Genomic DNA, 25,609 nt, shown 5'->3' with positions numbered 1-25,609 from the left:
GGGATTCTACGCCGTGTGCGTTCTTTGATGTGCAGTAAAGTTTCTACTCTGGCTGAAGATCATTCCACATTCCATACATTTAAATGGTTTCTGCCCAGTAAGGGTTCTTAGGTGTAAAGTAGGTGCCAGGCCAAACATTAGGCAGAAAGGGGAGACTGCCTTGGGCAATTAAAAGTTGCAGTTCTAGAAATTTCTTCTTTTTCTTAGGGAAGATGAAACCTTACATCATAATGCATTTTCAGGTGCCACAAGATGGTTGTTTCTACACTATTAATTTTTTTCCTGTTTTGGTTCCTCCCTGTGCAGTGATGGCTTCAGTCGCTAACAAAGTGCTGTTCACATTCCATATATTTTGTTAGTTTTTTTCTCTGTGTGAATTATCTTGCATGAAGTTAAGTTTGCTGCTCCGACTGCAGCTCTTTTCATATTCCATTTATTTGGAAGGTTTCTCCCTTGTGTGGGTTCTCGGATGCAGTCAAGTCATCACTCTCACTGAAGCTCTTTGCACACTCCATGCATCTTAATGGTTTCTCCCCAATGTTGATTCTTTGATGTAAGGTAACTGTAGTCCGCAGAATGTTCTTTCCACACTCCATACATTTTAATGGTTTCTCTCCAGAGTGGGTTCTCTGATGTAAAGTAAGTGCACTCCTACAACTGAAGCTCTTCCCGCACTCTACGCATTTAAATGGTTTCTCCCCACTGTGGGCTCTCTGATGTATATTAAGTGTAGTCCTTCGACTGAAGCTCTTTCCACACTCCATACACTTAAAAGGTTTCTCCCCGGTGTGTATTCTTTGATGTGCAGTAAGGCTTCCACTGTGCCTGAAGGCCTTTCCACACTCCATGCATTTAAATGGTTGCTCACCAGTGTGGCCTCTTTGATGTACAATAAGTGTACTCCTACGACTGAAGCTCTTTCCACACTCCATGCAATCATATGGTTTCTCCCCTGTGTGGGTCCTTTGATGTAAAGTAAGAGCACTTCTACAACGGAAGTTCTTTCCACACTCCATACATTCTAATGGTTTCTCCCCAGTGTCTGTTTTATGATGTTCTATAAAGCTTCTGTTTTCAAACTCCATGCATTTAAAGGGCTTCTCCCTGGTGTGTGTTCTTTGATGTACAGTAAGTGTACTCCGTCGACTGAAACTCTTTCCACACTGCGAACATTTAAATGGTTTCTCCCCAGTGTGCGTTCTTTGATGTACAATAAGTGTAGTACTCCGGCTGAAGCTCTTTCCACACTCCATACACTTATATGGTTTATCACCAATGTGGGCTTTTTGATGCAAAGTAAGGTAGTAATTCACACTGAAACTCTTTCCACAAACCATACATTTAAATGGTTTCTCTGTTGTGTGGGTTATTTGATGTGCAGTAAGCCTTCCACTCTGTTTGAAGCTCTTTCCACACTCCATACATTTAAATGGTTTCTCTCCAGTGTGGGCTCTTTGATGTAAAATAAGTGTAGTTCTCCAACGAAAGCTCTTTCCACATTCCATACATTTAAATGGTTTCTCTCCGCTGTGCGTTCTGTGATGTAAAGTAAGGTAGTAATTGAAAGTGAAACTCTTTCCACACACCATACATTTAAATGGTTTCTCTGCTGTGTGGGTTCTTTGATGTGCAGTAAGGCTTCCACTTTGGCTGAAGCTCTTTCCGCACTCTGTACATTTAAATGGCTTCTCCCCAGTGTGGGTTCTTTGATGCACAATAAGGATGCTACTTGCACGAAAGCTCTTCCCACACTCCATGCACTTATGCAGTTTTTCCCTAGTGCGGGCTCCCTGATGTAAATTGAGATGATGACTGAGTCCAAAACTCTTTCCGAACACCACAGATTTATGTGGTTTCACCCCTGTGTGTGTTCTTTCATGTGCAGTTAGGTTTCCGCTCTGGCTGAAGCTCTTTCCACACTCCATACATTTAAATGGTTTCTCCCCCGTGTGGGTTCTTAGATGTAAAGTAAGTTTACTCCTACGACTGAAGCTTTTTCCACACTCCATGCATTTAAATGGTTTCTCCTCTGCGTGTTTTTCTTGATGCAAAGTAAGCTGGCAATTGGGGCTTAAACTATTTCGAAACACCATGGATTTAAACGGTTTCTCTTGAGTGTGGGTTCTTTGATGTTTAGTAAGGTTTCCACTCTGGCTGAAGCTCTTTCCACACTCCATACATTTAAATGGTTTCTCCCCAGTGTGCTTTCTTTGATGTACAACAAGGAAACTACTGGTACAGAAGCTTTTTCCACACTCCATGCATGTATGTGGTTTCTCCCCTGTGTGGGTTCTTTGGTGTAAAGTAAGATGGTGATTGAGACTGAAACTCTTCCCACACACCATGCATGTGAACGGTTTCTCCCCTGTGTGGGTTCTTTGATGTGCAGTCAGGTTCCCACTCTGTCTGAAGCTCTTTCCACACTGCATGCATTTAAATGGCTTCTCCCCTGTGTGGGTTTTTCTGTGCTTAATAAGGTTACCAGCACTACTTAACCTCTTTCCACACTCAATGCACTGAAACGCTTTCTCCCCTGTTTGGGTTCTCTGATGTAAACTGAAGCTTTCACTCTGGCTGGAGCTCTTTCCACACTCCACACTGCTGCTCCCTGTGCATTCTTCATGTGAATTCAGCTCGACATGGACATCAGTGTCCTGAGGAGTGGAGGATTTCCTTTCCCCATTTTCCAACATGGTTCCTACACATTTTTGGGATGATTGCTGATTTACAAATTTCTCTTTCGCTGTTTCACACTCCACATTTCCTGATGACCCCACAGATGGCTCTCCATGATTCTCGTTCTTCTGCCCATTACCTGTTTTGAGCGAGAAAAAGAAAATGCCATTCAAATCGCAAGACAGAAGCAGAGACCCTCAATACACATTGAACTCAGTTCTTTGCTTATACCTTTCTTCAAGCTTATCCCCCTCTCTCTCCAGCTGAATCTGAAGTTAATTTCTGAATGTGCTACAATCTCAAGGTCCCTTTCCGCTCCACCTCCCACCTGCTGATCTTTACCTTTCCTTAGAACCCCATCCAAATGGATCTTTTATTGGAGGTTACCGCCAACACACTTCGGCTGCGCTTTCTGCTTGTGTGGTGGCATCTCCTTGCAGCAGAATATTTCCCCAGAGGCAGATGACAAGAACAGTAAGGTAAAGGTACCCTGACTGTTAGGTCCAGTCGCAGTACAGCTTCCGGGTCATGTGGCCAGCATGACTAAGCCACTTCTGGTGAACCAGAGCAGCGCACGGAAATGCCGTTTACCTTCCCGCCAGAACAGTACCTATTTATCTACTTGCACTTTGATGTGCTTTCGAACTGCAAGGTTGGCAGGAGCAGGGACCGAGCAATGGGAGCTCACCCTGTCGTGGGGATTCGAACCGCCGACCTTCTGATTGGCAAGTCCTAGGCTCTGTGGTTTAACCCACAGCGCCACCCACGTCCCTGACAAGAACAATAGTCAGAGTCAAATTCTTCAGTCAAGAGCTTCTAGATTGCTTGTTGCACAAGCATTTCAGTTACAAATACATACAAACTATTTACATGCCTACTATATCTCTCCAGCACGGTATAAATCCTCTTTAAAGCTTAAAGGAACTTTTTATCTGTTTCTTGAATAATGTTTTCCTAACATCTTCTCTTTCCACCCAAGTGATGAAGTCTGGTTTGGGAAATACTTTCCAAAAGGCCAGTTAATTCTGAGTACAGTGGTACCTCTGGTTGCGAATGGGATCCATTCCGGAGCCCCGTTTGCAACTTGAGCAGAATGCAACCCGTGTCTGCACGTGCACGGGTCGCGATTTGCCACTTCTGCACATGCATGTAACGTCATTTTGAGCGTCTGCGCATGCGCAAGTGGCGAAACCCTTTCCGGTACTTCCGGGTCACTGCGGGACGCAACCTGAAAAGATTTAACCTAAAGCGTATTTAACCCGAGGTTCGACTGTACAATATGCCCAGACACTCCTACTGCTACTACTGCCATGGCTCCCTTCCCAAAAGCAGGCAAAGGCAAGATCTTAAATCTCCTGCTGAGGTGATAGCAGAGGGGGCACGTGGACCCAGCAGAATCCACCTGGCACCCGTGAAGAGGATCTCACTGTACATTGACTTCAATTCAAGGGAACCACAGAGGATATTTTGAACTTGAGGTAGTATCTCAGCACATTGGAAGGGGAGACTCAGCCTGGAGAACATCTCTGCTCTCTAGAGGCCTAGTAGTGATCCACAGTTTCATCAAGCAGAGATGTTTGATGGAGTTGGGAGGTCAATAAAGGAGAACAGTCTTGCTGGATCAGACCAAAAGTCTTCCAGACATGGTCAGTTTTTGCAGCTTCAGGTATACATGTTCATGCTCTGTGGGGCAGAAGGGGGTGTAACAACAAATGCAAATGTCCCCTTTGGACAGGAGCAGAGTTGCTGCATCCTCCTCTCTGTCGTCTATCCAGGCAAGCAAGAAGCCCCATCAGATTTCAAGGAAACAAAGCAGCCAGGAAAAAGCACTCAAGGAGGATGGTGAAGAAGAACATAAAGGCATTAGGTTCTCCTCCCTCTCTTCCTGGAGCAGAAGGGCCCCCTCCCAACACTGGTACCTGCTGAGGTCTCCCCTTCTTTAGGGTCCTGGAGGAATGGATCTTGTCCCTCTTCCCAACAGGAACTGAGGTCTGATTCTGCCAAGGAAAGAGATATTATTGGCTACTTTGGGCCACAAAACTCTCAGTCATTTCAAATCAATCCGTATCTACGTCGACAAAGGCAAAGAGGAGAGATTGCCATATCCAGATGCTATAAAGACCTGCAACATGAGCAGGTGAGGTCCTTGTGGTCCCCACTGTCACAAGGGAAGTTTGTGTGAATATATGGATGCTTCTTCAGAGAACAAAGCTGCAAATATTGTAGGGTACATCTGCAAAAATGGGGATCCAAGCGGGCTATTCTTCTTAAATTATTCCTACTCTGCATGAATAAATGCACAAAAGCTGCTTGACACCTTCAACGTCTAGCAGTCCAGAGGCATAAAAATGTGCCCTTACCTAGAGAGGCCAGCATCTCATAATTCTCCTCCATGATTTCCTTGTGCAGAGCTCTTTGGCCTGGATCCAGCAAAGCCCACTCCTCCTCCGTGAAATGCACAGCCACCTCCTCAAAGGTCAAGAGGGCCTGGAAGGTCACCAGACCCTGGAAGAAGAAGCCAAGACAACTTCTCTTAGATCCCCCTCATCTGTCTGTTTGGTTTCTTGGCTCTTGGTTGCTTTTGGTGGCCCTGGGCAGGATAAAGCAACTAGCAAATTCAATCGTTAATCATAAATAATACCCAACCAATTCCTTCCTGCCCTCCCCCGATGCTGTTTCCTTACCTGAGGGAGCTGCCTGGCAGCTTTTCCCACCGCACCTGTAAGAAGAGATGGTCCAGACGGTGTCTCTGTGGCCATCAGGCTGCCGGTCGGAGAGAAGGAGAATGAGGAGGCCTGAAGGGAACACTTCAAAACAGGAAGCAGCTCTCTAGAGAAGCCATCCCTGGCCCTGTGGGCGAGAGACAGGGAATGGGAACAATGCCATCCTTTATACAGGAACTTTCTAATGCTATAAGCTACCTAATCGGACTTCACAGAAAGCATTATGGACCGTACCTCTGCAGTACTCACTTAACAACAACAACAACAACAACAATAATTTATTATTTATACCCCGCAACAACAACAACAACAACAACAATAATAATTTATTATTTATACCCCGCCCATCTGGCTGAGTTTCCCCAGCCACTCTGGGCGGCTCCCAATCGAGTGTTAAAAACAATACAGCATTAAATATTAAAAACTTCCCTAAACAGGGCTGCCTTCAGATGTCTTTTAAAGATAGGATAGCTGCTTATTTCCTTGACATCTGGTGGGAGGGCGTTCCACAGGGCAGGCGCCACTACCGAAAAGGCCCTCTGCCTGGTTCCCTGTAACCTCAATTCTCGCAACGAGGGAACCACCAGAAGGCCCTCGGAGCTGGACCTCAGTGTCCGGGCTGAACGATGGAGGTGGAGACGCTCCTTCAGGTATACAGGACCGAGGCCGTTTAGGGCTTTAAAGGTCAGCACCAACACTTTGAATTGTGCTTGGAAACGTACTGGGAGCCAATGCAGATCTTTCGAGACTGAAGTTATGTGGTCTTGGCGGCCACACCCAGTCACCAGTCTAGCTGCTGCATTCTGGATTAATTGCAGTTTCCGGGTCACCTTCAAAGATAGCCCCATGGAGAGCGCATTGCAGTAATCCAAGCGGGAGATAACTAGAGCATGCACCACTCTGGTGAGACAGTCTGTGGGCAGGGAGGGTCTCAGCCTTCATACCAGATGGAGCTGATAAACAGCTGCCCTGGACACAGATTTGACCTGTGCCTCCATGGACAGCTGTGAGTCCAAAATGACTCCCAGGCTGCACACCTGGTTCTTCAGGGGCACAGTTACCCCATTCAGGACAAGGGAGCCCCCCACACCCGCCCACCCCGCCCCCCAAAAACAGTACTTCTGTCTTGTCAGGATTCAACTTCAATCTGTTAGCCGCCATCCATCCTCCAACCGCCTCCAAACACTCACACAGGACCTTCACCGCCTTCACTGGTTCTGATTTGAAAGAGAGGTAGAGCTGGGTGGACTTATTGCTTGCTGCAAAACAGCCATCCAGGATATCCCCTTTCTGACCTTTTGACACATTTATAAATAAAGAAAAGCCCTAAAATACTGACAAGACTCTCTGGTTGGAAGAAAGCTGACATCTGGAGGGCATCTCCATCTCAGCTCAAACATGAAATGTAGTTTGTGGGGCAGAGATAGGAAGATTAGTGACTTATGGCCCTCCACGGCTTCCTCAATAATAATAATAAATTTTATTTATACCCCGCCCTCCCCAGCCAAAGCCGGGCTCAGGGCGGCTAACACCAATAAAATAAAATCGCAGTAAAAACATAATAGGGGGGAAAGAGAGGGAGAAAAAAGAAAAACCAATTTAAAACATAGGTTAAAATGCAATTTAAAATGCAGCCTCATTATAAAATAGCTGATAAATCAAGACCATAAGGGGAGGGAAACATAAGGGTCAGACCGAGTCCAAACCAAAGGCCAGGCAGAACAGCACTGTCTTGCAGGCCCTGTGGAAAGATGTCAAGTCCCGCAGGGCCCTAGTCTCTTGTGACAGAGGGTTCCACCATGTCGGGGCCAGTACTGAAAAGGCCCTGGCCCTGGTTGAAACCAATCTAACCTCCTTGAGACCACCAAAGTGTTGTTATTTGTGGACCTTAAGGTCCTCTGCGGGGAATACCAGGAGAGACGGTCCCGTAGGTATGTGGGTACTAGGCTGCACAGCCCTTTAAAGGTCAAAACCAGCACCTTAAACCTGACCCTGTACTCCACTGGGAGCCAGTGCAGTCTAAGAGCGTCGGTGTGTGTGAACTGTTTTAATATTCCAGCACAGTGAGGTGGAACAGGGTGAGAAATAACTGGGGGGGGGGGAGGGAGTCAAAATAGGCTACAGGGCATCCCTCCTGAACACAGTTTCAAACCCGCCTCTATCTTGATGGAGCACATAGAAAATAATAGCAAGATTGATATTATACACACAAGGCAAAAATGCAAACATTTCCAAGCTATCTCTCTCTCACATACCCAGAGATGTCAAAGATTGAGGAATGATATACAGAGAGGAGAGACAGAAGGGAAAGAGGGAACTGAGGGTGCAAGCAAGTGAAAAGTGCCCTTTCTTCTAGTGACCAAAGGAGGGGACCCTTGGAAGCAGGCAATTGGCAGTAATAACAACAGAAAACCTTGCCATTCACGGAGAGGAAGTCCCGCAAATGTTTCAAGAGTGGCACACCAAGTCCTCCAACCTTTATCCTTACAACAAGAGCAGTGCAGCACCCCCTCCCCATTTGCCTCCCCCCTCAACGCCCCCTCCAAAAGTATCATTGATTCCTTTTGGCTCCTTCCCACATCAGCCTCTTTCTTGCTAAGGAAGCTCCCAAAGCCAATAATAATAATAATAATAATAACAACAACAACAACAACAACAACAACAAATGCACTCTACGTGGGGCTACCTTTGAAAGTGACTTGGAAACTGCAATTAATCCAGAATGTGGCAGCTAGACTGGGGACTGGGAGCGGCCGCCAAGACCACATAACACCGGTCCTGAAAGACCTACATTGGCTAACAGTACGTTTCCGAGCACAATTCAAAGTGTTGGTGCTGACCTTGAAAGCCCTAAATGGCCTCGGTCCAGGATACCTGAAGGAGCGTCTCCACCCCCATCGTTCAGCCCGGACACTGAGATCCAGCGCCGAGGGCCTTCTGGCTGTTCCCTCGCTGCGAGAAGTGAAGTTGCAGGGAACCAGGCAGAGGGCCTTCTCGGTATTGGCGCCTGCCCTGTGGAAACACCCTCCTAGCAGATGCAATAAACAACTACAGTGGTACTTCAGGTTACATACTCTTCAGGTTACATACGCTTCAGGATACAGACTCCGCTAACCCAGAAATAGTTAACCTCGGGTTAAGAACTTTGCTTCAGGAGGAGAACAGAAATTGCGCAACAGCGGCGCGGCTGCAGCGGGAGGCCCCATTAGCTAAAGTGGTGCTTCAGGTTAAGAACAGTTTCAGGTTAAGAACGGACCTCCAGAACAAATTAAGTTCTTAACCCGAGGTACCACTGTATTTTACTTTTAAAAGACAACTGCAGGCGGCCCTGTTTAGGGAAGTTTTTAATGACTGACGCTGTGTTGTTTTTAATATTCGGTTGGAAGCCGCCCAGAGTGGCTGGGGAAACCCAGCCAGATTTGGGGGGGGGGTATAAATAAATAAATAAATAATTTATATGCCACCCATTTGACTGGGTTCCCCCAGCCACTCTGGGCGGCTTCCAACAAATCAAAACGCATGAAAAAAAACTTCCCTGGCCTTGTCCGTTCCACAAAACCTCCCCATGCAAAATCCCTTCCCTCTCTGGGAACGCAAAAGTGTCTGTATTCTCCTGCTCTGGGGCTACAAAAGCAGCACAGCAAACGCGCCCCCCCCCCGTCCCATGTCCATTCCTGTCAAGCTGTTTCCACTGTACAACAGCAGCCTCCCTGCCCCCCTCCCTATCTCCCCCCCCCGCCCGCAGCCTGGAAGGAGCAGTGGCTGAAGGAAGGAAAGGGTCATAGGGTGATGAGGGGGTGGCAGGAGGTAGGGGGGGGTTGTAAGACAAAGCCGGAGCATCGCTAGCCAGGCTGGGGGGGGGTGCAATCCCTCCGAGCTCAGCCGGATTTGCACAATTCTGAGCAAGAATGCGCGGGGGTCCAAGCCCGCTGCTCAGTGTGCAAAGATGCACAAAACATCGTAGGAGCAAACCCCGAATGAAATATTTGTGATCGATTATGTTTACTTTCTTGGGCTCCATGATCAGTGCAGATGGTGACAGCAGTCACGAAATTAAAAGACGCCTGCTCCTTGGGAGAAAAGCAATGACAAACCTGGACAGCATCTTAAAACGCAGAGACATCGCCTTGCCAACAAAGGTCCGTATAGTAAAAGCCATGGTTTTCCCAGTAGTGATGTATGGAAGTGAGAGCTGGACCATAAAGAAGGCTGATCGCCGAAGAATGGATGCTTTTGAATTATGGTGCTGGAGGAGACTCTTGAGAGTCCCATGGACTGCAAGAAGGTCAAACGTATCCATTCTTAAGGAAATCAGCCCTGAGCGCTCACTGGAAGAACAGATCCTGAAGCTGAGGCTCCAATACTTTGGCCACCTCAGGAGAAGAGAAGACTCCCTGGAAAAGACCCTGATGTTGGGAAAGATGGAGGGCACAAGGAGAAGGGGACAACAGAGGAGGAGATGGTGGGACGGTGTTCTCGAAGCTACCAGCATGAGTGTGACCAAACTGCGGGAGGCAGTGGAAGACAGGAGTGCCTGGCGTGCTCTGGTCCAGGGGGTCACGAAGAGTCGGACACGACTAAACGACTAAACAACAACAACAACATGTTACATATAATAATAATAATTAATGCAAGTTGGTCTTTGTGGGAGGGGGAGCAGCTGTCATCTGGCGGCTCTGCAGCGTCCCGGTCAGATTGCACCAAAATGTCTTCGCCTGCTTCCAAGGACGAAGATCTTGCAAAAGGCAAGCCCGGAGGGAAAGGGTGGGGGAGCCAATTCCTTGCTTTCCTCTCATTCCCCACGCGCCCCCCCCAAATAAAACCCTTTCCCTCCTCCTCCTCCTTCCCCCCCCCCAGCTGCGCTGTTTGCAGATGCAAATCCTACCCGCACCTTCTCCTCCTCCTCCTCCTCTCCACGGCTGCTTCTCTTCCGGGGATATGGTCGGAGACCCCTCCCAGACTGCCCCCCCCACTCCAAAACATCCTGCCTCTCTAGGAAGCGGAGCTCGTTGGCCCAGATGGAGGGGTTGAGTGGCAGGAGGTTCCCTCTCTCCTCCCTGCAAGCAGAAATTCCCTTCCCTGCTGCAAACAAGCTCTGTAATCCCATTTACAGTATTTTGCAAGTAGTAGATAGGTAGCCGTGTTGGTCTGCCATAGTCAAAATAAAAAAATTCCTTCCAGTAGCACCTTAAAGACCAACTAAGTTAGTTCTTGGTATGAGCTTTCGTGTGCATGCACACTTCTTCAGATACACTGAAACAGAAGTTGCCAGATCCTTCTATATAGTGAGAAGGTGGGGAGGGGTATTACTCAGAAGGGTGGTGGGAATGGGAGATTGGCAGATAGCTGAGATGAGCCTGTTGACGACTCTTAACGACTGCAATAGGTCTTACAGGAAAAGGCAAGGGGTGAGAAGGTGAGAAATGGCTTAGTCATGTATAATGAGATAAGAATCCAATGTCTCTGTTCAGACCAGGTCTCTCCATGGTTTTGAGTTTGGTAATGAGTTGCAATTCAGCAGCTTCTCTTTCCAGTCTATTTCTGAAATTCCCACCTTCTCACTATAGAGAAGGATCTGGCAACTTCTGTTTCAGTGTATCTGAAGAAGTGTGCATGCACACGAAAGCTCATACCAAGAACTAACTTAGTTGGTCTTTAAGGTGCTACTGGAAGGATTTTTTTTATTTTGCAAGAAGGTGCAAGGTTCAATCTCCGGCAGCGGCAGTAATTTACGACAACCCTAAAGGGTAGCCCAGTGTTGTATTAATGCACGCTTTTTTTAAAAAAGGGGGGGGTGTATGAAGTTGTATGGAGAGGCGCAGAACAGCTGATTTGCATGCAGAAGGTCTCAGATTCAATGCTTTGCATGCAAAAGGAGACACCAGGTTCAATCCTCGACAGGGAAAGAACCCCCCCCCGCCCCTTTGAAAAAAAAAAACTGGGGGATGAAGGTTGGACCCCCTCCCCTATGCATATTTTGCACAAGCCTGACTCGCACCAGGATACTGAAACGAAGGGGGCTCTTCTGCAAGTATAGTTCTATGGGCCCGCGCGTTCAAAGGGGAACCCGAAGTGTTGCTACTCCACGTGTCGGAAGTTTCAAGACAAAGGCAATAGGAGTCCCTCCAGAGGCGGGAGGTTTTAGAAAAGGGAGGAGGGGTGGAAAACGCCCCCCCCCTTTTTTATTGCAGGAATGGAAACTGGATTAACGATTTAGGGAGGCAAGCAGCCGGAGAGGACAAAGAGGTAAAGACGCAGCCCTGGGGTGGGAGGGGTGATGAGAGGGGGAGAGGGAAAGAAGACCCCCCCCACACACACACACCCCAAGAGCCGTTCCTGGGACCCATCGGCAGGGGCCCAGATCTATGCATCCCAGCTGCAAAGTGGGGACTCAACACCTGCAAGGTTTGCATTGCATTTGACGCCCCCCCCCCACCACCACCAAGAAGAGATCGCCCCCACTTTCAAATTCACTATGTGCAGGGAAGTTTTTAATGTATGATATTTTAGTGTTTTTGTGGTTTCTATGGAAGCCGCCCAGAGTGGCTGGGGAAACCCAGCCAGATGGGCGGGGTACAAATAATAAATTATTATTATTATTATTATTATTATTATTATTATTATTATTATTATAGTGCGGTGTGGGGTGCACGACGTTTTCCTACAGAGGCATAGGCGCCGACTCCATGGGGCTTGAGGGGGCCCGAGCCCCCTCAAATATTCGTTTGGGGGGGCTCCGCCCCCCCCAATAATCTTGGGCGCCCCTCCAGCAGAGCGCCATCACCGCCCCTCCCCCAGCCCAAAATGCACAGGATCGGGCTGCATGCCTCCTGCCCTCCCTCCCGAGCAAAAGCTCCACCCAATTTCCTTCAGAGCTGATTAATAGGCGCAGCACGCTCTCCCCTATTCGCTCACGAGGAGGCGGCGCCACTTTATCTGCATATTCATGAGCTTATTTATTATTCATGAGCTTTCCCGGGCCCACCCCCCAATATTTTTTATAAGTCCGCGTCCCTGTACAGAGGAAACGCCCGCAGGGATTCCATTGCGCAATCTCCTTTGAGGACCAAGGGATGCTCACCTGCCCTGCTGGGGTCCGAGCCGAGGTCCCAAACCTGGCAGGAGATCCCCAGGGTCTCCGCGCGTGTCGGGTCCTTTTGGCAGGAGAGATGGAGAGAAGGGAGTCCATGCAAGGCTTAAAGGAAGCGGGAGAGACGACCCCCCCCCCTCTCATGCGTGGCCCCTCCGGATGGAGAGTTTTACCTGCTGTTCGGGGCGCAGGGCGAGGGGTGAGCTGCGCCAAGGGGACGGAGAGAGGAGGGCAGAGGAAGTTGGGGGGGCTGAGGGAGCCATGGGGGGGGAGCCAAGCCCAGCATTTGCCAGTAGGTGGAACGGGCATTTTTGGAAACAGAATTTTGTTTGTTCTTGCATTTGCTTCCCCATTCCACTCCTCCACCAATTGCATTTTTCCTTTCTGTGACGGAGACCATTGAACCAAGAGCTGAGGGGTTACACACACATTAATGCTCAGGGGCCTCCTGTCCCAACCCCTTTTCTTACTCTTCCTCCCTTACCTGGCTTTTCTTCTCTTCTTTACCTGGACCTTTAGGAGCTCTCCAGAATAATATTCCCCACTGTGGGACCACTGAGTTCCTTTAAGTTGTCTTCCTTTTTCTTCCTGGTCTGTTGTTTATTTCTTACTATACAGTTACCTGCTTAAGCACAAATTGAGCTGGCGAGAGGGTTGGCTTGACTAACTGCTGTGGGGAGGGGAATGTTGACAACCCACAAGGGACCCCCTTTCTCCCTGCAGAGAAGGAACATATCATGTTCAGTAGCAATGTTCACTTTCCACTGCATGTCTGATTATTTATACTGTTGGACACCAGTTCAAAAATATGGGTGGAGGGTGCTATGGAAATGCTTTTGGATTTATATATCAATTATATACAGTGCTACCTCTGGTTAAGAGCTTAATTTGTTCTGGAGGTCTGTTCTTAACCTGAAACTGTTCTTAACCTGAGGTACCACTTTAGCTAATAGGTCCTCCCGCTGCCACCGCGCCGCCAGAGCACGATTTCTGTTCTCATCCTGAAGCAAAGTTCTGAACCCGAGGTACTGTTTCTGGGTTAGTGGAGTCTGTAACCTGAAGCGTCTGTAACCTGAGGTACCACTGTATTGAAAGCTTCTATATTTCTTGTTTTTGGTAGAGTCTGTTACAAGCTGCGATACAATCCATCAGCATCAAAAGATAATAGGTGTATGCACTTTCTCAGTCTGGTGGGCTTCAAGGGTAAAGGACCCGAAGTCATGATAGACAATCCAGTTTCCATTGCTGGAGGGTTTGCATGTGGGCATGTGCATATTCAAGCCAAGGAATGCCAGTTATCACAGCTGAGGTGTTTGAGAAAGTTGGTGGGTGGGATTGCAGTTTATAGCAACCCTGTGGTTTACTCAATCTGAGTAGATTTTGTGGTGCATCCTTGACACTGAGACCAAAATATCTTCACGAAGACTCACAGGTCAATGGTCACATGAGCTTTCGTGTTCCACAGTGCACATCATCGGAATGCAGCTTACAAAAATATAAGCCATAATATGCTTCTTTGCCATTAACAGGCCACTAGATATTTCAAAAGATGAATATTTTAAAATGCTTTTACAGGACATGAATAGCAGCTCATGTTTTATTTATTCCACATAGGAGAGACTCTGAGACACAAGTCTGAGCTCCTCCCATGAAACAGAAAAATGCAGAGACTTTGCCCTGGACAAATTGAGAGTTATGTCTTTCCACTTTGCTGCGAGACTATAGCTCTGTGTGTCTCATTTCAGTGTGTAGGAACATAGAAAGATCCCCTCTGGATCAGGATCAGAGCCCCTCTTGCCCAGAATCCTGTTCTCACAGTGACCAGCCAAGGAAAGAGCTTCAGTAATAATGGAGCCTGCAAAAAACACCAACGAATTCACACAGGGGAGAAACCATATAAATGTTTGGAGTGTGGAAGGTGCTTCAATAATAGTGGAAACCTTACTGTACATCAACGAATTCACACAGGGGAGAAACCATTTAAGTGCACACAGTGTGGAAAATGCTTCAGTTGTAGTGGAAAACTTACTTTACATCAACGAACTCATACAGGAGGGAAACCGTTTAAATGCACACAGTGTGAAAAGTGCTTCACTAATAGTGGAAGTCTTAATTCACATATCCAAACTCACACAGGAGAAAAGACATTTGTATGTATGGAGTGTGGAAAGGCCTTCTGTCATAGTGGATCTCTTATAACACATCAGCGAACACATACGGGAGAAAAACCATTTACATGTATGGAGTGTGGGAAAGGTTTCATACATAGTGGAAATCTTAATTTACATCTCCGATCTCACACAGGGGAGAAACCATTTAAATGTACAGAGTGTGGAAAGAACTTCAGTCAAAGTGCACATTTTAGAATACATCAAGTAACCCACACAGGAGAGAAGCCATTTAAATGTATGGAGTGTGGAAAGAGCTCCAGTTATAGTGGAAATCTTGATATACATCTACGAACTCATACAGGGGAGAAACCATTTAAATGTATGGAATGTGGAAAGAGCTTCACTCAAAGTGGACATTTTAGAATACATCAACAAAGCCACACAGGGGAGAAACCATTTAAATGTATGGAGTGTGGAAGGAGTTTCGGTGATAAAGGAAGTCTTACAAAACACCAACAAACCCACATGGGGAGAAAACTTTAAAATGTTTGGAGTGCAGGAAGTGCTTTAGTGAGAGTGGCGCTCTTACAAAACATTGTCGGACTCACACAGGAGAGAAACCATTTAAATGTATGGAATGTGGAGAGAGCTTCACTAAGAGTGGAAGCCTTGCAAACCATCAACAAACTCACAAAGGAGAAACCGTTTAAATGGATGGAGTGCTGAAAGCACTTCAGTTATAACTAAATGCTTGCGAAACACCCCCTGCCCTCTCATGCGGGAGAAACCTTTTAGTTCTATGGAGTGTGGAGAGTATTACCCTCAGAGTTTGCTCTTCCCATGACATCACGGATTCCTATAGGGGGAAATTGGTGGTGGAAGCATGGTGTGTATTTGATGTTTTTGGTGTTTCCATGTAAAGCTATACATAAATGTATTAAAATAATGAAAGTAATGTCTCACAATAATAAGATTAATAATATGTAATGTACTGTTAGATAGTGGGGGGAGTGTGAACCTGCTGATGTGAATGATGGTGGGCTGAGGAGAGAGTCAGAGAGGGAGGGAGGGAGGGAAGGAAGGGAGGGAGGGAGGGAGGGAGGGAGGGAGAGAGAAAGGCATAACATTCAGATTGCATTTTGAGAAAGATTATGGAAAACAGATCTGAAATTCACGGCATGTTGTACACTGAAAGAAAATTATATGAGAATGATGTACCTGTGGTATTTGACTCCTAGTAAGCTCCCAAAAAGTGATGCGGGTGGTGCTGTGGTCTAAACCACAGAACCTAGGGCTTGCTGGTCAGAAGGTCAGTGGTTCGAATCCCCGTGACGGGGTGAGCTCTCGTTGCTCGGTCCCAGCTCCTGCCAACCTAGCAGTTCGAAAGCACGTCAAAGTGCAAGTAAATAAATAGGTATCACTCTGGTGGGAAGGTAAACGGCGTTTCTGTGCACTGCTCTGGTTCGCCAGAAGCGGCTTAGTCATGCTGGCCACATGACCTGGAAGCCGTACACCGGCTCCCTCGGCCTATACAGCGAGATGAGCGCTGCAACCCCAGAGTCGTCTGCGACTAGACCTAATGGTCAGGGGTCCCTTTACCTTTAAGCTGCCAAAAATGTATAGAACAAGTACAAATATGTGCTGGGAGAGTAAAGAAAAAGAAGGTACCTTTTATCATATGTGGTGGTTGTGTAAAGTAATAAAGTCTTTATGGGAAATGATATATAACGAACTGAAAAAAAATGTTTAAAATAACTTTTGTATAAAAAAACACACCCAGAAGCCTTCTTATTAGGAATTGTAGGTTCTGACATTCCAAAGGAACAGAAAAGGCTCTTCATGTATGTGAAAACAGCAGTACGGATGCTATTAGCCCAGAGATTGAAAGAAGAAAGAGTCCCTACTATAGAGGAATGGCGAACTGAGTTGTTAGACTACACTGAAATGGCAAAACTGACTGGAAAGGTCAGGGACCAAAAAGACAAAAACATCAAGAAAGAATGGCGAAAATTTATAATTTACTTAAGAGACTACCACAACCAGAAGAAAACATTAGCAGGATTTTAATCTCATTTGTAATGTAACAAATACTATGGACAATATGGATACGAAGCATGAAATGATATGCAGTTGAAAATGTTGACAATAGCATTGGGGGAAAGTCTTGAGATTAAAAAAAAAAATCTCTGTATGGATATGTATTCGGTTTTGCTATAAATTTTTATTTGGAAAATCAAATAAAAAATATAGAGAGAGAGAAAGCCTGCCTGCGAGATCCAATTTCCCCCCTTCTCTCCTTTGTAGCCCCTCACCCAGCTCTCCCCACTGGACTTTTAATATGGCAAGTGGCGTGAAGAGGCAAAACAGTCAGCCTTCATTTTCCGCATCCCCAGTTTGCTTTTTATTTTAGATTAATTTTTCTCTTCACCCCCCTTCACCCATCTTGTCTTGCCCCTCCTACCCACTCCTTTCTTCCTTAATGCTGGGGGGGAAGCCCCCGCAACATCCTCTTTCATTCTTTTACCATATTTTTCGCTGTATAAGACGCACTTCTCCCCTCCGAAAAAGTAAGGGTAAATGCGTGTGCGTCTTATGGAGCGAATGCAGGCGGGAGGCTCTGCTCAGCGCTCCGAGCCGCGTGGAGCGTGTGTGCGGCTCTTGGGGGTCCTAACATCTTCCATTCTGTGTACATGACCAAGCCAGTGTGGTCAGTGCTGCAACCCGCAAGTGGGGTGGGGGGAGGGAGGGTTATTGGTTAGCGGGGTGTTTATTGCTCTTGTTTTTATGATGTTTTTTTGTTTATGAATTTTTTGTTTTTTTTCTTGTATTATGATGTTGTGAGCTACCCTGAGATCTATGGGCAAAGAAAATAATAAATTTAATATAATAATAAATTTTATTTATACCCTGCCCTCTCCAGCTAAGGCCGGGCTCAGGGCGGCTAACAACCAATAATAAAAACAAGTCGAATGAATACAACTTAAAAACAAGATTAAAATACAACATTAAAACATTAAAATGCAGCCTCATCATAGGAGGAGAAAGGAAAAAAGAAAGAGGGGGAGGGAATCAAATTGGCTCCAAGCCAAAGGCCAGGCGGAACAGCTCTGTCTTGCAGGCCCTGTGGAAAGAAATCAGATCCTGCAGGGCCCTGGTCTCGTGAGGCAGAGCGTTCCACCAGGCTGGAGCCAGTGTTGAAAAGGCCCTGGCTCTGGTTGAAGCTAATCTAACTTCCTTAGGGCCCGGGACCTCTAGGGTGTTGCTATTTATATGGACCTTAAGGTCCTCCGTGGGGCATACTGGAAGAGGCAGTCCCGTAGGTATGAGGGTCCTCGGCCGTGATAAAATAAAAAGAGCACATAGTTGTTTGAGAATGTCCTGTCACATGCTGCCCAAAATCTTCCTGATGCAACCATATGCATCCTGATGCAATGAGGCATCGCTACTGGAGGGTATAAGTTGCCCGTGGCTATCTTAACTTGCCAGTTTCACATGTGAACAGGATCCAGTGGTCGTAGTACACAAGCTTAACATGAGTCAACAGTGTGATGCAGCAGCAAAAAAAGCTAATGCTGTTCTAGGATGCATCAACAGAAGTCTAGCGTCCTGATCAAGAAAAGTCCTAGTCCCTCTGTGTTCTGCCTTGGTCAGACCGCACCTGGAGTACGGTGTCTAGTTCTTGGTGCCACAATTTGAGGGTACTGACAAGCTGGAAAATGTGCAGACTTTAAAGGATCTTAAGGCCAAGCTTTATGAGGAGCGGTTGAGGGAGTGGGTTGTGTTTAGCTTAGAAAAGCAGAGATATGAGACCCATCTTCAGATATCTAAAGGCTGCCCCTTGGAAGATGGAGGGTAGGAGCACACTTCCACCCGCCCGGTGTGGAACACACTTCCGCCTGCAGACAAACCACAGCTGTCTGAACATCATGCCCTCTATCTAAGCTTTGGCTTTCTCAGTGGTCTGCCGTGCCCTGTCTGTGACCTTTGTCTCCTTCATTATACATTGTGCAAGGGGAGAATGACACGGTGGAAACAGGTGCCAAAATAACTTTGTACAACCCCTCAATCTCGGGATGTGTAAAGGTCACAGTCCAAAATGTATCTGACTGGTTTTGCATATTGTATAGAATCATAGAATAGAATCATAGAATCATAGAGTTGGAAGAGACCACAAGGGCCATCGAGTCCAACCCCCTGCCAAGCAGGAAACACCATCAGAGCACTCCGGACATATGGTTGTCAAGCCTCTGCTTAAAGACCTCCAAAGGAGGAGACTCCACCACACTCCTTGGCAGCAAATTCCACTGTCGAACAGCTCTTACTGTCAGGAAGTTCTTCCTAATGTTTAGGTGGAATCTTCTTTCTTGTAGTTTGGATCCATTGCTCCGTGTCCGCTTCTCTGGAGCAGCAGAAAACAACCTTTCTCCCTCCTCTATGTGACATCCTTTTATATATTTGAACATGGCTATCATATCACCCCTTAACCTCCTCTTCTCCAGGCTAAACATGCCCAGCTCCCTTAGCCGCTCCTCATAAGGCATCGTTTCCAGGCCTTTGACCATTTTGGTTGCCCTCCTCTGGACACGTTCCAGTTTGTCAGTGTCCTTCTTGAATTGTGGTGCCCAGAACTGGACACAGTACTCCAGGTGAGGTCTGACCAGAGCAGAATACAGTGGCACTATTACTTCCCTTGATCTAGATGCTATACTCCTATTGATGCAGCCCAGAATTGCATTGGCTTTTTTAGCTGCCGCATCACACTGTTGGCTCATGTCAAGTTTGTGGTCAACCAAGACTCCTAGATCCTTTTCACATGTACTGCTCTCAAGCCAGGTGTCCCCCATCTTGTATTTGTGCCTCTCATTTTTTTTGCCCAAGTGCAATACTTTACATTTCTCCCTGTTAAAATTCATCTTGTTTGTTTTGGCCCAGTTCTCTAATCTGTCAAGGTCGTTTTGAAGTGTGATCCTGTCCTCTGGGGTGTTAGCCACCCCTCCCAGTTTGGTGTCATCTGCAAATTTGATCAGGATGCCCTTGAGTCCATCATCCAAGTCGTTGATAAAGATGTTGAATAAGACCGGGCCCAAGACAGAACCCTGTGGCACCCCACTAGTCACTCTTCTCCAGGATGAAGAGGATGAAGAGGAACCATTGATGAGCACCCTTTGGGTTCGGTCAGTCAGCCAGTTACAAATCCACTGAGTGGTAGCTAATTGTGCTAATAAAAAGAGCCTTAGCAGAGCTAGCTGGCAGCTTGCCTGTGCACAGCTCACCTACATTACCAACTCCTGCCTCATGCCTTCACTTCACCTGTGACTTCCAAGTTACAAGAAAGGAGATTCTGACTAAACATTAGGAAAAACTTTCTGGCAGGAAGAGCTGTTCAACAGTGGAACAGACTCCCTCAGGAGGTTGTGGACACTTTCTTTTGAAGTTTCTGAGCAGAGGTTAAGGGCCATCTCTCAGGGATGCTTTAGTTAAGATTCCTGCATTGCAGGGAGTTGGACTAGCGTCCCTCCCAATTCTATAATCAGTGACAGAAGTGACTTAGATTACTGTGTCACCTTATCATTTGGTTAAAGCAGAGGTCATCAAACTAAGGCCCGCGGGCTGGATGCGGCCCACCGGGCTCATTAATCCGGCCCACAAACCTTGTGGACCCTGCTGCCCGCTCGGTCAGTCCCCACACTAAACAGGCGTGGCGTAGAGGCCTTGCCGCGTGGAGACTGACTTCCGTGACACGGCACTGCTTCTGATTGGCTGCAGGAGGTTCCTACAGCCAATCAAAAGCTGCATATGCCTCTGGGTGCCGCCCCTTCCTTCCCGCTGAGGTGGCCAGCAGCTTGGGCTCTGTGCCCCACTGAGACAGAGGACGCTGACACTGCCAAAGACGAGGCGGTGTCAGCCGCTGCGGCATGAGTGGCATAGGTGGGGGGGGCCTTTTGGGAGGGGGGTGCTTTAAGGTGGTGGTGGGTCCGGCCCCCCACAAGGTCTGAGGGGCAGTGGACCAACCCCGTCCTGAAAAAGTTTGCTGACCCCTGGGTTAAAGTAATAACTGTATTTCAGAAATAGTTTGGGGGGTGTTTACACCCACCATATAAGCACACAGAATATACAGGCTTCAGTGAAGATTTCGGTCACATAACCGCAGTTAACAGATTTATTTAGTTAAGATGCTAGTAGTAGTAGTAGTAGTAGTAGTATACTGCTGTTCATACATAGATCTCACGACAGTTCAGGATTACAGAAGATAAAAATGTAAGGTTGTTTTTACACACATACAGAAAATATATTCTAAGAAATCAATGCAAAAGAATTCCAAGTTGTCCAATTGCAGAGTTGAGAAAAAAGGACTAATTTCCTTGTCGCAAGCCTGATTCTCTCAGCAAGAAAAGGCCGAGTTAGTGCCCCAAAGGGGGCCCATCTCTCCTTTGAAGAGGAGAATTTTATGATATGCATCCAAAATGCTTGGTTATTTTCACAATGGCCAAAAGGAGATTTCTCTTTTTTGATGAAAGGAAATATGATTTGTGGGATATTTGTATATGTGAAAAGTAGGCAATAGTAGGCTACACATACAGCTGTTTTAATCTGAGCATCCTTTACATTGATATTCAGTCGAAATTAAAAATAAATTTTTAAAAAGTCCAGTAGCACCTTAGAGACCAACTTCATCTTACTTCTTAGTTGGTCTCTAAGGTGCTCCTGGACTATTTTTTAATTTTTTATTTTGACCGCGTCAGACCAACACGGCTACCTACCTGAATCTAGAATTGATATTCACTGTTCTTCTGAGTAAAAGCTGGTACTCAGAAGAGCTTCAGTGATAGGATAAAACGAAGAGCTGGTCAGATTGTGAAACTTTATTTTGAATGAAAGGTAAGGGGATAGCAAGTAAACAGCTTAAACAGACTACAAAATAAAACAGAGTGCTGTCGCTTTGCAGAAGGACTAGTCATAGCCTACCCACAAACAATATAGTATTTCTAGTGTACTAATGAGTAGCCCAGAGGATAAAGAGTTTCCTGGTGGTATGGGAGATTGAAGTACAGACTCTGTGGTGAAGGCAGATGGGACAATCTGCTAGGCCATCTCAGATTTCATAATCTTGCGCGCACACACTCACACTCTTTGAAGGGAGTGGCATGTGGTTCCCTACACGGAAAGCCATAGCCAGTTCTATTACATTTCCCAAGGAAGCACCCTACTTGATGGGTGATACGCAAGATGGAGTTCTGTTTTACTGAAAGGAAACGGTGATGGCAGCAGACCAATGCCTTTCACCGACCCCCTGACCAGGTGGCTAAACTTTGCATCCTCTCTTTCTCCACATCTTGGATTCACAATGAAACGCTCTCCAAATGACAACCAGGCTAGCCCAAATATTAGTCAGAATGGGGAGACCCTTTCTTATTCTTCTTAGTGGCTAAGCTTTGTCTTCTCTGCTTCTCCACCTCTGGGATTCAAAACGGTTTCTACGCTGTGTGCGTTCTTTGATGCGCAATAAGGTTTCCACCCTGGCTGAAGCTTCTTCCACATTCAGTACATTTAAATGGTTTCTGCCCAGTATGGGTTCTTTGATGTAAATTAAGGTTACTCATACGCTTGAAGCTCTTTCCACACAACATGCATTCATATGGTTTCCCCAATGCATGGGTTTTTTGATGTGCGGTAAGAGCACTCCTACAACTAAAGCTCTTTCCACACTCCAGGCATTCAAAAAGTTTTTCACCGGTGTGGGTTTTCTGATGTAAAGTAAGATAGTAATTGAGACTGAAACTCTTTCCACACACCATACATTTAAATGGTTTCTCTGTTTTGTGGGTTCTTTGATGTGTAGTAAGGTTTCCACTCTGGCTGAAGCTCTTTCCACACTCCATACATTTAAATGGTTTCTCCCCAGTGTGCGTTCTCTGATGTGCAGTCAGTCTTCCACTCTGCCTGAAGCTCTTTCCACACTCCATACATTTAAATGGCTTCTCCCCAGTGTGGGTTCTTTGATGCACAATTAGCACACTACTTGCACGAAAGCTCTTTCCACATTCTGTGCATTTGAATGGTTTCTCCCCGGTGTGGGTTCTTTGATGTAAAGTGAGAGAGTAATTGAAACTGAAGCTCTTTCCGCATACCATACATTTAAATGGTTTATCAGCTGTGTGGGTTCTTTGATGTGCAGTAAGATTTCCGCTCTGGCTGAAGCTCTTTCCACACTCTGTACATTTAAAGGGTTTCTCCCCAGTGTGGGTTCTTTGATGTAAAGTAAGGTTACTCCTACAACTGAAGCTCTTTCCACACACCAAGCATTTATGCGGTTTCTCCACACCGGGGGTCCTTTGATGTAGCGTAAAACGGTAATTAAGACTGAAGCTATTTTCACACACCATAGATTTAAATCGTTTCTCCTCAGTATGGGTTCTCTGATGTGCAGTAAGGAAACTACTGGTACAGAAGCTCTTTCCACACTCCATGCATTTATGCAGATTCTCCCCAGTGTGTGTTCTTTGATGTAAAGTAAGATGGTGATTAAGACTGAAACTCTTCCCACACACCATACATGTAAATGGTTTCTCCCCTGTGTGGATTCTTTGATGTGCAATAAGGTTTCCACTCTGGCTGAAACTCTTTCCACACTCCATGCATTTAAATGGCTTCTCCCCTGTGTGGGTTTTTTTATGCTTGACTAGGTTACCAGCACTACTTAAGCTCTTTCCACACTCTGTGCATTGAAACGCTTTCTCCCCTGTTTGGGTTCTTTGATGTAGACTAACACGTCCACTCTGACTGAAGCTTTTTCCACACTCCACACTGCTGCTCCCTGTACATTCTTCCTGTGGATTTAGGGCGACATGGATATCAATGTTCTGCGTAGTAGAGGATTTCCTTTCCGTCTTTTCCCCTGCTTCATGCTCCACATTTTCTGATGACACCATCAATGGCTCCCCATAACTCTTGCTCTTCTGCCTGTAACCTGTTTAGGGAGAGGGAGAAAATGAAAATATCACTCACACTGCATGGCAGAAGCCGACATGCTCATTACGCATTGAGTCCAATTCTTTGCTTCACTGATTTTACTGTTCTCAAGCATGTCCCTTCCCGCTATGAGAAGGGCACATAGGCACTTGTGAAAAGAACCTAACCGTACATTAACCTCAGCTCAGTGGCACCACAGAGGATATTTTAATTTGAGACATATCTCAGCACAAAGAAAGGGAAAACTCAAGCCTGGAGGACATCTCTGGTCTTTACAAGAAAAGTCCTACTGGACCAGGCCAAAGACTTCCTAGACATCGTCAATTTTTGCAGCTTCAGGTGTGCATGTTCATGCTCTGTGGGAGCCAGGGGCGGAAGGGGGTGTAACAACAAATGTAAAACATTTTATGATGTTTTATGATGTTTTTATATGTACAGTGGTACCTCGGGTTACAAACACTTCAGGTTACAAACGCTTCGGGTTACAAACTCCACTAACCCGGAAGAAGTACTTCAGATTATGAACTTTGCCGCAGCGGCACGGGAGGCCCCCTTAGCGAAAGCGCACCTCAGGTTAAGAACGGTTTCGGGTTAAGAACGGACCTCCAGAACGAATTAAGTTTGTAACCCGAGGTACCACTGTATTGGAAGCTGGTCAGGGTGGCTAGGGAAACCCAGCCGGAGGGGCGGGGTATAAATAAGAATAATATTATTATTATTCAATGTCGCCTTCGGGGAGCAGCGGAGTTACTACAAAACCCACCCACTGTCCTCCAATCAGGCAAGCAGATTGAAAGGACACAACCCAGCCAGGAAAAAGGGACTCAAGGAGGATGTGAAGCAGGGAAGGTAATGGGTCATGGCCTGGGGATGGAGATGGGAGATGGCCGAGGAGAAGATAGCCCCAAGGGCCAGCAGGAGAGCGTTTGAAGGCTGCATTTGCCCACCTGGTCTATTTAGTCCTACAGAAGCCAACTAGATGCTGTGAGGGGAAGCCCAGAATCAGGACATAAAGGCATCAGGCTTGTGCTCCCTCTCTTTCTGGAGGAAAAAGGGCCCCACAACACAGCTAAGCAGCTACCTTCTGAGATCTCCCCTTCTTTGGGATCCTGGAGAAATGGCTCTTGTCCCTCTTCCCAACAGGAACTGAGGTCTGATTCTGACAAGGAAAAAGACAATATTAGTTACTTTTGGCGGCAAATCATCCAGCCGTTTCAAATTAATCTGTATCCACGACCTCAAAGGAAGGGATTACGTAACCAGAGCCTATGAAGATGCACCACACCAGTAGGGGAAAGCAAAGTTGAGTACATACAGGATTTGACCTAAAGTTTCACACCTTCAATGTCTAACAGCCAAGAGAGATAAAAATCTGCCCTTACCTAAAGAGGCCACCATCTCATAATTCTCCGCCATGACTTCCTTGTGCAGAGCTCGTTGGCCTGGATCCAGCAGAGCCCACTCCTCCTCCGTGAAAAACACAGCCACCTCCTCAAAGGTCAAGAGGGCCTGGAAGAAGAAGAAGAGGAAGAAAACAGAGCTGCTCTTAGATCCCCATCATCCCCACTCAACACAGAGGGAGGCTGGGTGGTCCCATCTGTGCCTCTTTCCTCCTCCCTACTCCCGTTGCTCTTTCCCTACCTGAGGAAGCTGCCTGGCTCCTCTTTCCACTCCACCTGTAAGAAGAGGCCGTTCAGAGGGGGTCTCAGAGGCCATTGCGTTGCTAGTGGAAAGGACGAAGGAGGAGGAGGAGTAAACTGGGCCACTTCTGGGACTCTCTCAGCTGTTGCCACGATGTACTTCAATGCAGGGAGCAAGGAGCAGCTCTTTAAGGAAAACGATGCAGAAATTTTTATTATTACTAATTGAATTTATATACCCCCCCCTATACCTGGAGGTCTGAGAGCTGTTCACAGAAAGGCGGATTTATTTAGGGTGGGAGACATTTACACAGATAGCATACCTTTGACTGGGGAACAAATGTTAAGTAAAGCTAGACAACATCTGGAATTTGCTAAACGTGCATCAAATCACACATT

At 46.6% G+C, this 25,609-nt stretch overlaps 2 protein-coding genes across 7 annotated transcripts in view; both read right to left on the bottom strand.

Moving 5' to 3' along the window:
- The window catches only part of LOC309525784 (uncharacterized protein), an 87,465-nt gene that overhangs the window by 57,429 nt on the left and 4,427 nt on the right, over positions 1-25,609 (bottom strand). The window contains exons 2-5 of one of the 3 annotated variants that reach the window (XR_014216535.1): positions 25,212-25,396; positions 24,953-25,079; positions 24,652-24,729; positions 21,910-23,568 (exon numbers count right to left, since the gene is read on the bottom strand). Coding sequence is in view for 2 of the 3 variants with exons in the window: in XM_082211343.1 (XP_082067469.1) it covers positions 22,076-23,568; positions 24,652-24,729; positions 24,953-25,079; positions 25,212-25,286 (1,773 nt within the window). In the remaining variant the exon portion in view is untranslated. Of the gene's footprint in view, positions 1-20,742; positions 23,569-24,651; positions 24,730-24,952; positions 25,080-25,211; positions 25,397-25,609 lie in introns of those variants that run through there. The other 2 variants (XM_082211343.1, XM_082211342.1) reach the window with 2 other exon arrangements.
- Positions 3-10,397, bottom strand: LOC309525754 (uncharacterized protein). Of its 4 annotated transcripts, none has more exons than XM_082211249.1 (5): positions 10,285-10,397; positions 5,361-5,526; positions 5,037-5,181; positions 4,596-4,673; positions 3-2,815 (listed from the first exon to the last, which is right to left on the bottom strand). In XM_082211249.1, the coding sequence occupies exons 1-5, from the start codon at positions 10,380-10,382 to the stop codon at positions 423-425; spliced, it is 2,880 nt and encodes a 959-aa protein (XP_082067375.1). In that variant the 5' UTR covers positions 10,383-10,397; the 3' UTR covers positions 3-422. The 4 variants fall into 4 exon arrangements, with proteins under 4 accessions (XP_082067375.1, XP_082067376.1, XP_082067377.1 ...); XM_082211250.1 differs by having other exon boundaries at positions 10,291-10,397; XM_082211251.1 differs by having other exon boundaries at positions 5,361-5,520; positions 10,291-10,397.

The sequence above is a fragment of the Podarcis vaucheri genome (genome assembly GCF_965113315.1).
Source record: "Podarcis vaucheri genome assembly, chromosome: 2".
NCBI lineage: Eukaryota > Metazoa > Chordata > Lepidosauria > Squamata > Lacertidae > Podarcis > Podarcis vaucheri.
This window is presented reverse-complemented; position numbering and strand designations above follow the sequence as displayed.

Bases quoted from the DNA above. Each gene is read 5' to 3' on its own strand.
- LOC309525754 (XM_082211249.1), bottom strand. From the start codon at position 10,382: ATGTTTTGGAGTGGGGGGGGCAGTCTGGGAGGGGTCTCCGACCATATC. The intron at 5,527-10,284 runs GTAGGATTTGCA...TCTCGCCCACAG, and splicing joins AGGAGGAGGAGAAGGTGCGG to GGCCAGGGATGGCTTCTCTA. The intron at 4,674-5,036 runs GTAAGGGCACAT...TTTCCTTGGCAG, and splicing joins TGAGATGCTGGCCTCTCTAG to AATCAGACCTCAGTTCCTGT.